The 12,983-nt window shown below is 34.2% G+C and overlaps 2 protein-coding genes across 3 annotated transcripts; both read right to left on the reverse strand.

The window, feature by feature from the left end:
* Positions 1–2,779: 2,779 nt before the first annotated feature.
* Positions 2,780–5,892, reverse strand: LOC147402321 (nuclear transcription factor Y subunit C-4-like). Of its 2 annotated transcripts, none has more exons than XM_086443932.1 (2): positions 3,066–5,125; positions 2,780–2,876 (listed from the first exon to the last, which is right to left on the reverse strand). In XM_086443932.1, the coding sequence occupies exon 1, from the start codon at positions 3,771–3,773 to the stop codon at positions 3,105–3,107; it is 669 nt and encodes a 222-aa protein (XP_086300058.1). In that variant the 5' UTR covers positions 3,774–5,125; the 3' UTR covers positions 2,780–2,876; positions 3,066–3,104. The 2 variants fall into 2 exon arrangements, with proteins under 2 accessions (XP_086300058.1, XP_086300057.1); XM_086443931.1 differs by lacking the exon at positions 2,780–2,876 and adding an exon at positions 5,745–5,892 and having other exon boundaries at positions 2,896–3,814.
* Positions 5,893–8,375: 2,483 nt separating this feature from the next.
* LOC147402322 (Ssu72-like family protein) lies at positions 8,376–12,114 on the reverse strand. The gene is made up of 4 exons (XM_086443934.1): positions 11,708–12,114; positions 11,022–11,167; positions 8,992–9,110; positions 8,376–8,698 (listed from the first exon to the last, which is right to left on the reverse strand). Exons 1-4 carry the CDS (start codon positions 11,920–11,922, stop codon positions 8,597–8,599), a joined length of 582 nt encoding a protein of 193 aa, XP_086300060.1. The 5' UTR covers positions 11,923–12,114; the 3' UTR covers positions 8,376–8,596.
* Positions 12,115–12,983: the final 869 nt, after the last annotated feature.

The raw sequence follows: 12,983 nt of genomic DNA on the forward strand, positions 1-12,983 counted from the left end.
ATGACATTTTTCAAGTGTTTGATTGCACATGAAAATGGAAATTCATTTTCCACCCCATTCAAAAAGTCCACTAAATCATATTTTCCATCATCAATTCTTCCCTACCACCATCACCACCACCACCACCACCATTACACTAACATCGCCGTCGTCGTCATCGTCGTCGTCACCATCGCCGTCGCCGTCGCCGTCTCCGACCACCTTCTCTCTCTCTCTTTTTCTCCTTCTTTTTCATCCCTCACCTCCTCCGCCACCACCACCACGACGTTCTCCCCCATCTTCCTCACTTACCTCCGTCGCCGCCATCGTCACCGCCACCACCGTCGCCGTCATTGTCGCCGTCGCAGTCGCCATCGTCGCCGCCACCTTCATCGCCACATCCCCCCCCTCCTTCTTCCTCGTCATCTTCTTCCTCCTTCTCCTCTTCTTATTTTTTCTCATATTTTTCCATGATTTTATCCAAGTGAAATCAAACAATGGAATTTGATTTTCCAACCCTACCTATTTTCCACAACTAAATTTCCATGGATTTCAAATTCCATGGAAAGTGACTTTCCATGCAATCAAACATACCCTAAGTAAACTTTTCTTTTCCTAACATTCCTTAACCTCATCTCTCATATTTCTCACGATTGAATGCTCTAATTGTTCAAACTCGTTGTTTTCATCTAATTTATTTTTTAAAGATTTTTGACATCTCAAATTGAGTTTCAGAGACTCCATTCCATTAGAAAGGATTTAAAAATTTAGAAGAAGCCATTTTCAAGGATTTTTTCAAATATTTAAAAGTTTTATCTTTTTTTCACTTTTTCCTTAATTTTTTGATGAAAATCGATAAAATCTTACCATGTATTTAGTTGAAAAAGCTCGAAAATTAAAATTCGGTGAGTTTTAATAGTGTCAATTTCACAACTTTTTATTTATTATTAAACTCAACAATAAATAAAAAAGTGGTGAGTTCACCAATAATGAGAGACCATTAAGAAATAGAAATCAAACTACCGTCTAAAACTTAGGGACTGTTAGAAATAAATTCCTTTGCTGGGGTCCTTTAAGACTACAAACGTACGTTAGCTCTAGAGAAATCCTAAGCATGTTGCATGGCACGTGCGTTTTTTTCTTCTAAAATTTTTTTTGTAGGTGTTTGGTTGACAAAAAATATAAATATTTTTTTTTTATTATTAAAAATCATTTGTTTTACTAAATTACTTCTTATGAAAAAAAAAAAAACCCTTAATTCCAGTTAAGATTTTTTTACAAAAAATTGTTACAAATCATCTAATTGTTCAATTACGAATTTACAGTGTTGTTTGATCAGATTTTTATCCACCAATTTTCTATATTTTCTTAAAGATTCATCTCATTCCATCCATCTTGAACTTTTATTTATTTTCTCATGTAAAATTCTTTATCTTCATCTTCACCTTAAGGATTATATCTACTTAAAGTCTTAAAAACACAAAATAATATTTTTTAGACAAATAGACAATGAAAATTTGTAGAAAGACCAATGGTTTTATAGATTATAGACTAAGATAAGGTTGGAACTTGGAATGATGGATTGTAGATGAATTTGAATAGATTAAATATAATTTTTACCATAAAGGTTAAAGATGACTGTCACATTAAAAAAAAAGACTGGATTTGGACATTTAAGTCATTTTTGAATTGTTTAGAGAATAGAAAGCATGGAGATAGGTAGGGCTATCAATGGATCAGGCAGGGTCGGGCTCAGGCCGGGTTAAAAAAATTAGGCACTAACCCAACCCATCTAAATATCGGACTGAGCTTAATAAACAAAAACAAAACCTTAGTGGAAGTCCAGTCCACTTCCACCTACATTCAGGCCATTTACTAGTCGGGTCAAATCCATTTTCAAAGATATTGTGACGGTAAAGGAATCATTATTAATTTATAATAAAATTATTATATATTGTATTTAAAATAATATAGTGGGTCAGGCCACCCACCAGACCTAAATTCAAAATCGAAACCCGATCCTATTATTAAACGGGCTAAAATCAACCCGACAGATAGCTATATGAACTTTAAATCTACCCGGCTTAAAACGTCTCAGTCAACAATGAGACAAAATGGTCTAACTTTTAAGAAACACCATGTTTGAGACGACTTGTCTATTATTGGTCTCGTTGGTGGATCGGATGAGATTTCAAAATAATAATGCTTTCAAAAGGAAAAAAGATGTATGATTCCGTGCCCTTGCTACTACATCATTGGTGTACAGATCGCATTTACCATTAGCCATTGTTAAAACTTCCGATAGATCATGTAATGTAAAACCATCATACTCGGTGATTAGTCCCCCCCACACACACATGGATGGGCTTTTGATGAAGTTTATTCATAGTGGAGTTCAATGTGATCGCATCATTCTCCGACAAGGTGGTGTGGATCCTTGTGTCTCTCAGCATAGCATGCTCAGTCTTAAAACTCATCAATGGATATTTTTGTGGGTCCTAACTTTACAATATTTCCTCTTTACTCCTTTAACCCACAATGTTGATTTTCATCTTTTACCCTTTAACCTCAATTTTTTACACTTTTACCCCCCTTAATCCCAAAGAGGATGCGCCCATGCCGTAGGGACGGGCGAACTCTAGTATATAAATATATATGCAGATTGTATGCTATAACACCAAAGATGCAACTTATTGAATGCAAAAAAATTCAAATTTTTTTTTTTTTTTGAAAGAAAGATGACACAATCTAATCCAGCGCTTAATTTTTCTTAATTCCTTGTGATGCATTTTTGATAGTGCAGAGAAACAAATGGCAGTACCACAATTCCATACAGAAGAGACTGAAATGATAGAAGAAAGAAATTGTTTTCATCAATCAGAACCTGCATCCTTGACCTGAGATTCAGGAAAAAAATTTGCAACACATAATAGTGAATTCCCATATGATCAGTGAGAAAAAAATATAACAGAGAAAGTGTTTCCAAGTATTTCTCACGAAACATGAAATCAAAAGAAGCCTATATTTTTCCCTTCACTAACATGTCAAAGTATAAACCATAAAGATGAAGTTATGTAGTCATGAACCTCTCAATTTGTTTGGCTACCACTACTCACTTTCTTGCTTCAAGAATCCGCCGGTGGTTGCTGATGATGCTGCAGCGACTGCGGGTACACCTGCTGAGTCAAGTAAGGATGATGAGACTGTTGGGCTGAAAGCTGAGGGGTCATATAATAGTAAGGGAGTGGGTCAGCTAGATCTCCAACCGGCATGGTCCCTCCACTTGGGACCTCATCTTTAAGATCCTCCCTCGGCTCAATGTCAACTAAGAAGTCAAAGATATCCGTCCTTGCGATTGCTGCTGCAATATCATTCTTTTGAAGTGTCCTTCGTTTGCTCTCCTCCGTGTGGTTCCATGAACGGAGTGTCAACTCTAAGATGAACATCTCACAGGCCCTAGCAAATATTACTGGAGCCTCAGCTGAGATCATCTTTACATCCTCATCTGCTTTCATGATTTTCTTAATCCTTGCCAACGGTAGGCTGTGGTTCTTGAAGTCAGTTGTCTCCTCAATTTCTAGGCACTTATCTGCCCAAAAATTCTGGAGTTGTTGCTGCTGTTGGTGGATCTGTTGATAAGCAAGCTGGGCTGTAGGCTGACCGCTAATCTGCATAGTTCCTCCTCCTGATGTGTCAAACGGACCGGAGGGAGAGGGCCTAATCATTTGGTTAGCTTGATACTGGGTTGCACCATATGGCATTTGGGGCTGCCCATGCCCTTGATGATGATCCATTGTTGTTAGACTAGGCTTCCAAGACGAGATTTATGCTATTTCTGGTTTAATGACAATAAAACAATAACATAACTAATTAATCATTTTTTAGTAGAAAACTGTTACTTGATCTAAATGAACAGATTTCAACTAATAGAAGACATGAATTTATACAAAAACGAATTGAGGAAAGAATATGTTTTAGCTGACCCCCAACTTTAGCCCAATCGCAGGAACTGAGTCCAACATAATACAATTTAGATACCTAACTCCAACCAAGATTCTCATCTTAAACCAAAGAATCAAAATTTAAAATCGCTTACTCTCATACTTTCCTCTTACTCAAGATGTCAAAATGGAGACAAAACGAACATCTCCATTGATTTTTGGAAACCATTTACACATTTCCTAGCTAGCTTGAAACACTTGATAGAAGCAGGAGCAGCAAGGAAGATAGGTGGAAATATGCATTTTCGGTGTCCATATGCTTGTGTGAGTCCTCCCACTAAACCAAAACGATTGCCCTTCCAACACACTTAATAAGTCAATGAGTCCTCCTCATGATCCCTGTGTTCCTTTCAAAATCTCACTACAACGCTGACCCATTGATTTTCTCCTAGCATTTTCTTGCAAAAACTTCTTGAAAGCTAAATTGTTGAGCCTTGTAAACAAACCACAGAAAAAGACTTCTCACAATAAATCCTCCCAATTCTAACTCTATTTCCATGTCTATATCAGTAACTCTCAAACTTACTTTCATGTCTTATGAATGCTTTTACATAACGCAAATCCGTGACTTATTAGCATTTTCACCATGAACTGGAAATATGGGTGAAAAACTTGATTTTTTATTTTATTTTTGGTTATGTGAAGGTCCACCGAGACATGGACCGAAAGTTCATGGGGCCAGTGACCGAAAGAGTGTACTACATGGTGATATCTGGCGTGAACTATATGGGGGTTCATCCTTTTATTAGGCCCGGGAAGGGAGACAGGGGGGGGGGGGGGGGGGGTTCTAAAAGAGCGAGAACCATCTTGGGAATGCCTAAACCGTCCTTGACTGACAGCATAAAAGGATGCAGACACAAACCTTAGTAGAATGTGGGTCTAGATAGAATCTTGAATGATGGAGCACGACTCATGTTCCCAACCCCAAATAATTGGGAAAAGGCATGTTATTTATAATGATAACAATTCTTTTTTACATCATCATCTATTGCCCTCTCTAATTTTACATACTAAATATTTTAGAGAACAGCATCTTTGTTTAGATCTGACTTGTTTAGCATCTATAAACACACTAAATTCTAGAGTTCTTAATTACATAGTCAGATATTTTTCATAAAGATTATAATTTACTTCTAACAATTAAAAAAAAAAAAAAAAACATCTAATGAAATCTGTGCAGGATGACATAATCTCAGCTATGGGTTTTCTGTTTTTCGGGGTAATTTCTTCAAAGAATTTAAGGGGTTTGTTTGTTGAGGATTTCTTAGGTAAATCGGAGTGAGTGAGCTGTATTATTAAAAGAAACCTTGAGACATTTACAAGGACAACAATAAAAAACAAAATTATAACGAAAAATAATACATAAAAAAAAAAAAAAATCGATGATGCCAAAGAAAGACCTAACAGTTTCTTACAAGATCAATAACTTTTAGAGATGGAATTATAGGGTTTTCGATAACACAATGGATCATAAAAGTACTGCAAGAACTACTCTAAGAACAAATAAATCAAAAAGAACAGAGAACAACAAATCAATGAACAAATTTCTGTGACAAAAACAAGTGCAAGCTATCTATCAGAACCAAAAAACTAAATTCACTTCGATAGACAACCAATTCTAAACGCGTTCGCTTCGATTACTTTTTTCTAAACAAATTGAAACCCTTAAACTGCGAATTTTACTGATCAAAAAGTCTGAAAGTAAAAGAAGTATAACAAAATTTGAGAGAACTAAGAACAAAAAACGAGATTTGGGTTTTTCACCTTTTTTTCCTTCTCTTTTGGGGATTAATTGCAAAGACGAGAGGGGATTTTAACTAGGGTTTGGCTTCGAGAGAACTGCGACCAATGTTTCTACGACAGAACTAGAGAATCTTGAACAAACTGCAATAACTTTCTCCTTCGCGACTCTTTGTTTTATAATATGAGTTTAAAAGAGGAGGAAACATTTTGCTGTATTCCTGAAAAAAAGTTGTTGATGTTTTTCTCTATAATATCGTGTTAAATTTTTTATTGGGCCCAACAATGAAAAAATAAAAAGTAAAAACGAAAAAAGAGCTATTGGCACCCCAACTTTTACTTATTAATCATAATTTCTTAAATTGTTTATCACTCCTAGTTAAAGACTAAACACTAACGCTGAGGTGACACAAGGTAATTATTACGATTCTCACAATTCTAACTTGATGTGCACATCTACGGTTATGTGCACATTCCATGTAAGAATTGTGAGAATCAAAGTAAATCCTGTGTCACCCCAACACCTCTCAAGATTAAAATATACTCTTTAAAGATTACAATTGTTGAGTTCAAATTATAATCTCAATAGCATAAAACATTATGACAATCATATAAAATAATTTAAGTAGTTGTTTACAAATATTATTTGGCTCATATAAAATTCTAAACATAAAAAAATAAAGATTTAACCTTTTATTTTTTATTTTTGAGAGAATTACTATTGGCACCCCAATTTTTACTTATTCTCAATCATTCACTAATTTTTATTATTTTAATTGGAGTGTAATAAATAAAATTTAGGTGCCAATAACAGCTTTAAAAACAAGAGACTTATGATTGGTAAAGTCAAGTCCTAGATTGATTTAAACTTTGAATAATGAATTTTTGACGCCCTTGATGCAGCATGCGCTAGAACCATAAATCTTTTTTCTTGGGATACACAAATACACATATTCATGGGGATATACAGTTGTGTATCTTGAGGAAAAAGATCTTTGGTTCTAGTCCACCCCAGGGAGCGTATACTAGGGCATATGTTAGAGGGGGTGTCAAGAAATCCCGATTGTTAAACTTTTCTTCAAATACTAAAAAGGGAGGTTCCTATTTGCACATTGTGGTCACATTAAGTTAAAATATTTTAAATTTTTTATAAATTACACTTTTACCCTTATGAATATAGTCTTTACACCCACCTTAACCAACCGAAGAAAATCAAAGGTTGTATACTAAAATCCGTTCTAAATAATAAGTTGATTAACCCGATGATTGTTGTTCTTCTTGTCTCTCTCTTTCACTCTCTCTTTCTTTTCATATTCACCTCTTTTTTGAGTTTTATGAGAAGTTGAATCAATAGAAATTAATTTTTTAGGTTTTTTTTATTTTTATTTTTATTTTTATTTTTTATTTTTGCATTTTAATCACCAAGGAAGCTAGGGAGTGCGAAGAACATGAGATCACCATAGACATCTTGGGCCTCCTTTTCCATTGGAGTTCAATTTTTGTTGAAGCGAAAGGGATCTTTTTTGAGGATTTTTTTGAGAGGTGAGATTGACTTGTAATCGTATGACTGACTAGCCCTTGAGTTTTGCTTTTTAGCTTTAATTTGTTTTCTTGCTTGGGTTTTGGTCATCTTGACCGTTCTTTTTAATAGAGTACTTTTCACTCATTTTAAATAAAAATAAATAAATAAATAACCACTATTAAACCATTTAAAATGACGATTTTATATTGAAAGACCCAAATTTTTTTGACAGATTTTGTTCGATAGGTTCAAGCCGAACATGTTTAGGTGGATTTGATAGATATCTACCGAATATTACAAAACGAATTTGATATATATACACTGAGCATTACAAAACAGATTCCATAGGTATCTACCAAACATAACTTTCTTACAAAATCAATTCAATAGGTACTCACTGAACAAAACTTTCTCATGTATAGGATTGTTAGGCACTTACCGAACATCCATTGATATGTTAGTACTGAATCTCTAAATATAAGATCTGTAAGTACCTACTAAACATTGCAAAAATGATTAGGTGCTAACATAGTGAACCGTAAGTTTTACACAAGAAAATTCTCATATGAATGGCTTTGACTCGATTGAATTTTAAGATGCTAAGGTGAAAAAAACAAGAAAGATAAGTTTAAAACCCTCATTGGAACCCTTCGAGATGCGAAGAAGAAGAAGAATGAGCAATGACATCTTTGAAGCTCAAACAATAGGATTCGTTCTCTCTTTGTCGGCATACCATCACTGTATTTGTTTTCTCCACTCCATCCATGGCTCTACTCCTATGCTTGGCACTTTGTCCTCTATTCTAGAGCTATCAAGCTCAATCCATTAAAAACAAATAGATCCAATTTGATAACTTATTTGGACTGGTTCTAGGTCAATCCATCCAAAAACTATGAAAACATTTGTTAATTATGTATTTTGTTTAAATATATGAAATTTATTTATATTGTGTATATCATCATCAATTAGAACCCAAGAGGGTTGGCCTCATTGCAAAGGTAGGTCAAGTGTTCGAACCCACGAAGCTATGAACTCCTTGGGGTCACCAGACCAGCGTATGACTCTGGGATTAGTCTCACTTGAAGGGTAGAATACCGACGATAAGCGACAAAAAAAAAAAAAAGAAGATACTAAAAAAAAAGAAAAAATCAATTAAAATGGCGTTGAAGGTACATATCAAAACCTTATATAACAAGAAAAAAATCCTATTTGAGAATTGAGAAGTCTTGACCACAACTTGTAATCAAATTTACTTTTATCATCTTCTCAACAAGTTTACAGATTGAATGATGATCAACAGAGTAAGACCCAAATCAAGTACAGGTAGTGGCATTAGTTGGGCCCATGAAATCTTTTAATAGAAGGAGATACTGTAGATAATCTTTCGCCTGTGCTGTCTCTCAAATGCGGTAACAATGTCATCAATCATATCCTCCCATGACTCAGCTGCTTCGAGCTGTTCATTGTGATCAACATTAATAAACACATAAATATAAAAGAATAATGATTTTCTGACACCCCCTCCGACACAAACCCCCTGACGTGGCATGTGCTAGAACCATATATTATTTTCCTCGGGATACACAACTGCACGTATTTATGAGGATACGCATTTGTGTATCTCAAGGGAAAAAATCTATGGTTCTAGCCCATGCCACATCATCAGGGGGGGGGGTGTCAGAGGGGGCGTCCGAAAATCATGACTAAATATAAAATTATAGTGTACTGAGAAAAAAAAATAGAAAAAACCTCTTGGCATAGATCAAAGGTAAGCCTAGCTCCCACGGCTGCCTCCTCGTGGTTGTCTTTAACATCCAAGTTGATTACCAGAACGCTTTTCATCAAAACATGCTCCCTATTGTGAAGATCTGCATAATTTACACACACTAGTGGTCATGGCTCTAAGCAAAAGAGTTTTTCAGAACCTCCTTTTTATGCATCTCTTTCTCGATAAATATGAGCCAAGATAAAAACAATTTTAAAATAATAATAATAATAGAGTTAAGGAACAAAGCATGGTCTCTAAAAGTAGAGAACTGCATAAGTAGTGACCTTGCGGACATATTGCACTCTCTCTGCTTTCTCTGTGGGAGGCTTCTATAGATGTTAGAAAGCAAACAGATATTCAGCATAGAAAATCTAAATGGAGCCTATAGTAGGCTCAACTAAAAGGTGATCAGAATATTAATTAGATTGAAGACTTGGCACTTTATAAGTACTAGTTGCCATCTGATGTGAGAGCTATCTCCCAAAAGAGATAAAATAAGGTTAATTATGATGGTTTGGGTATTTATGAAGAAGACCAACAATGGTGCCACTGAGGACATATGCAATGACTGAAGTGGCTCAAGGTAGAGTCGAATGGTGCAAAAGGGCTCATGCAGATGATGTGTCATACCATATTGTCTATAGACAAAAGCATAAATTAATTTAAAAACAGTTACACTTGATATGTTATAGGAAAAAAGTAGAACTTGTAACATATCATAAATTCTATAAAACTTTGAAATCTGACACATAATGATATGGGCATATCCCCTGTATAGAAGAATCCATGCAACATAGTATGGTAGCAATTATAACCTTACACGAAAATTGAACTCAGCGTGAAAACCACGCCCTTTTTTGCTCGCTTTAGAGGAAAAAAAAAGAGAGTTCTCCAGGATAACAAACCAATTTATCATTCTCTTCAGTTTTAATGCCAAAGTGAAACATATCCTTCATGTTTAGCTTGATAGGTGGCCAGTTTGTTAAATAAGCAATTGGCATCCATTAATTATCTCCATCATAGCAATTTTTAAGTTCTACTCGTTATTCTAGTACACTACCATTGACCAGTGGGTGTGCCTTGTGTCATACCTATTTTATTTTATTTTGATAAATAAAAGCATACCTTATTATACTTATAAAATACATCATACCTTACCCTTTAAATTTAATCTTGTGAACATGCATGTGTTCCCCCACAAGATTTTGTTTAGGCAGTTCTACAAGACTGTTGTGGTTTGTGGAGCATGATGGTACTGGTTAATAAAGAGGTATTGTAAATCAAGCCACACCTCCCACCGGTCGAGGTGGTATTATGTAAAACCCTAGTTAGGTTTTCCTAGGGATGTATATATCTATTTTCAGTGAAAGGGTGTAATCTGTAACTGCAAATTTTCTCTTCATAGTGGAATTGGTGTGATTCGTGGATGTACATCTATCTTGAGTGAATCACGTAAAAATCATTGTGTTCTCTATGTGATTTGTATTTTGTTTTTTGTTTTCGATTTGTTTCTTGGTTTGATTGCCCCTGTTTTCTTAACAAAGACAGCTTTGGTTTTTGTCAAAGGCATCTAATTCCTTCTCAACATCATGCTTCGGAAAAGGATACGCAGAAGTTTCCAAGATGAGACAGACTCCTTAAGAAAACGCCAAGACTTAATGCAAGTTTTATGTGGTTTGAAAAGTAGATTATGTGAAATAAATTTTTTGTAAATTCATGCTTAAACATACAGAAATCTTGTCACTTAGTTTCACTGTCTTGCTAAGGATTACTAGGTTTGTCATGAGAAATGAGGTTCAATCAAATCCTACTATCGAGTTGATTTCTCTGCCTCTATGAACAAGTTACTTTTTGATACAAAACTAGCAAATAGAACCACAAATTCCTCCTGGTATCGGATGATAAAATCCTAGCCTTCACCGTCAACATTCACATGTCAATAGAAATAAAATCTTGATCATCCAGACTAAATAAACACCATAAGATGGCATAGGCATAGAAACTTATCAACCTTCAATGACCATATCGTAAACCTTTTCTTCGAATGTAAATACCACATCAAAGCAACCATCAGCTGCATTCTCTTGCCAACGTTGAGGTGCGAGTTTAACACTTGAATTCCTTTTAAGCATCGGTAAGATACCATTACGCTTGTATCTATATATTGATCTTAAGGAAGAACCTTTCTTTAAATTCAAAGAATAGTCAACATTGCAAACCCAATCAACAGTGTGTGTGCCATCCACTCTTTGAAAGAAAAAAAAAAAAAAAAAACTAATTCAAAATTAAAACTGCTTTTTTGTAAAAATTTAAAGACCTTATGTTTTATTTTTAATGTTAAATTCTTTTTCTTTTTGCCACGAAATGGAGAAACTAAACCTAGTTCTGCATAATCAACAAGAGAAGCTTCAAATATAATGTGAGAAAGAACTAAACCCTTAATTCACATAAAAATATATTTGTTTCCAAGGTTTCAATTTTTATTCCATATATCTTGCAAGATAAAGATGAAATCTTTAGAACCTAATAATAATTTAAAAGACCAAACCGATTATCAAACATTTGTTTAGAACTCTTAGAATTAATAAGAAAAAAAAACCCAACAAACAAAAAATAAACCCATTAAAACCCCAAATGCAAATAAATTGCGAAAAAGAAAGAAAGAAAGAAATCTTGATTAGTGATGAAAAAGGATACAATTCGGGGTCTTTTCGTCTCAGGTCGTCGAACATCTGCTTGTACGGTGTACCGAATTCGTAAACGTTAGGTTCCCTCAACGAAGGACCAGGAAGCTTGACATGAGCTCCTGTACCGTAAGAACAGACATCGAAGCCCTGTCTTTTGAGGAGCGAATGAGCTTCCATGCTTCGATTTTGATTCGAAGAACAAACCATAGCGTATCGAAGTTTCATGGTAGCGGAGCTGAAGAAGGTTCGATTTTAATGGCGGAATTGCAGAGACAAAGAGGAGATTCGAAAAAACACAAAAGGTTGTATCGGAAATTGAAACCTAGGTCGAAGTTTGCCGATCTAATACGAACACCTAAGGGTATGTTTGGTAACACTTCTGGAGTCCGGAGTTTGAAGTATAAAGTTTGTTTTCTGAAATCGGGAATCTGAGATCGAAAATCTTATTCGCAAAAAGTTACTTGTTTAAATTTTTAAAAGTTTCTAGTTACAAATATAATTTTAAAATATAATACTATTTTGACAATAATACTCTTTTATAATTTTAATAATTTATTAATAAAAAAATATAATATATTATGCATAATGAAATTATTCACATTTAATTTCAATTTCTAATACATCAAATATTTCAAAAATATTGTTTTCAATTTGAATCCATACTTGAGAAATTATATTTTAACAAGATAATACTCAAATAATAAATAATCATTTATTTTCTAGTTGAAAAATATAAGATTTTAGGATTCGTATAAAAATATAGGATTTTCAAACACGAAACAAGAGAAAAAGGAAAGACTTTGACAACATAGTTGTAGAGGAAGGAGAGGTAGAAAAGTTAAAAATAATGATTTTAAGATTCGTATAAAGAAATGATAAGTGATAGAAATTAGGATTTTGAGGAGGGTATTTAAAAATAAAAAAAAATCAGATTTCAAAAGTTTCGTCCAACATCTTTTCATCACTGGTTCAAAACTTTTAAATTTTGGTTCTAAATTCTAAAATCTGAACTAAAACAAACAAAAATAAAACTTCTAAAATCTGAATTTTAAAAGTGAACCACCTCCATTCAGACTTTAGAAGTGTTACCAAACACACACTAAGTGAAGAACAAATGAGAAATGTATCGAAATTTAATGATAGTGGAAATATAAAACTGTCACGTGAATTATTCATGGGCCCACTAAAAACATTAAAGGTGGTTCCAAGGTAATTAGACTTCTAGATTTAACTTATACTCAAATCAACGGATACAACAATCTTGATAAATCAAGGTTGTTTTTTAT

The sequence above is a fragment of the Akebia trifoliata genome, chromosome 5, assembly GCF_017979445.1.
Source record: "Akebia trifoliata isolate Shusen 1 chromosome 5, ASM1797944v1, whole genome shotgun sequence".
Taxonomy (NCBI): domain Eukaryota; kingdom Viridiplantae; phylum Streptophyta; class Magnoliopsida; order Ranunculales; family Lardizabalaceae; genus Akebia; species Akebia trifoliata.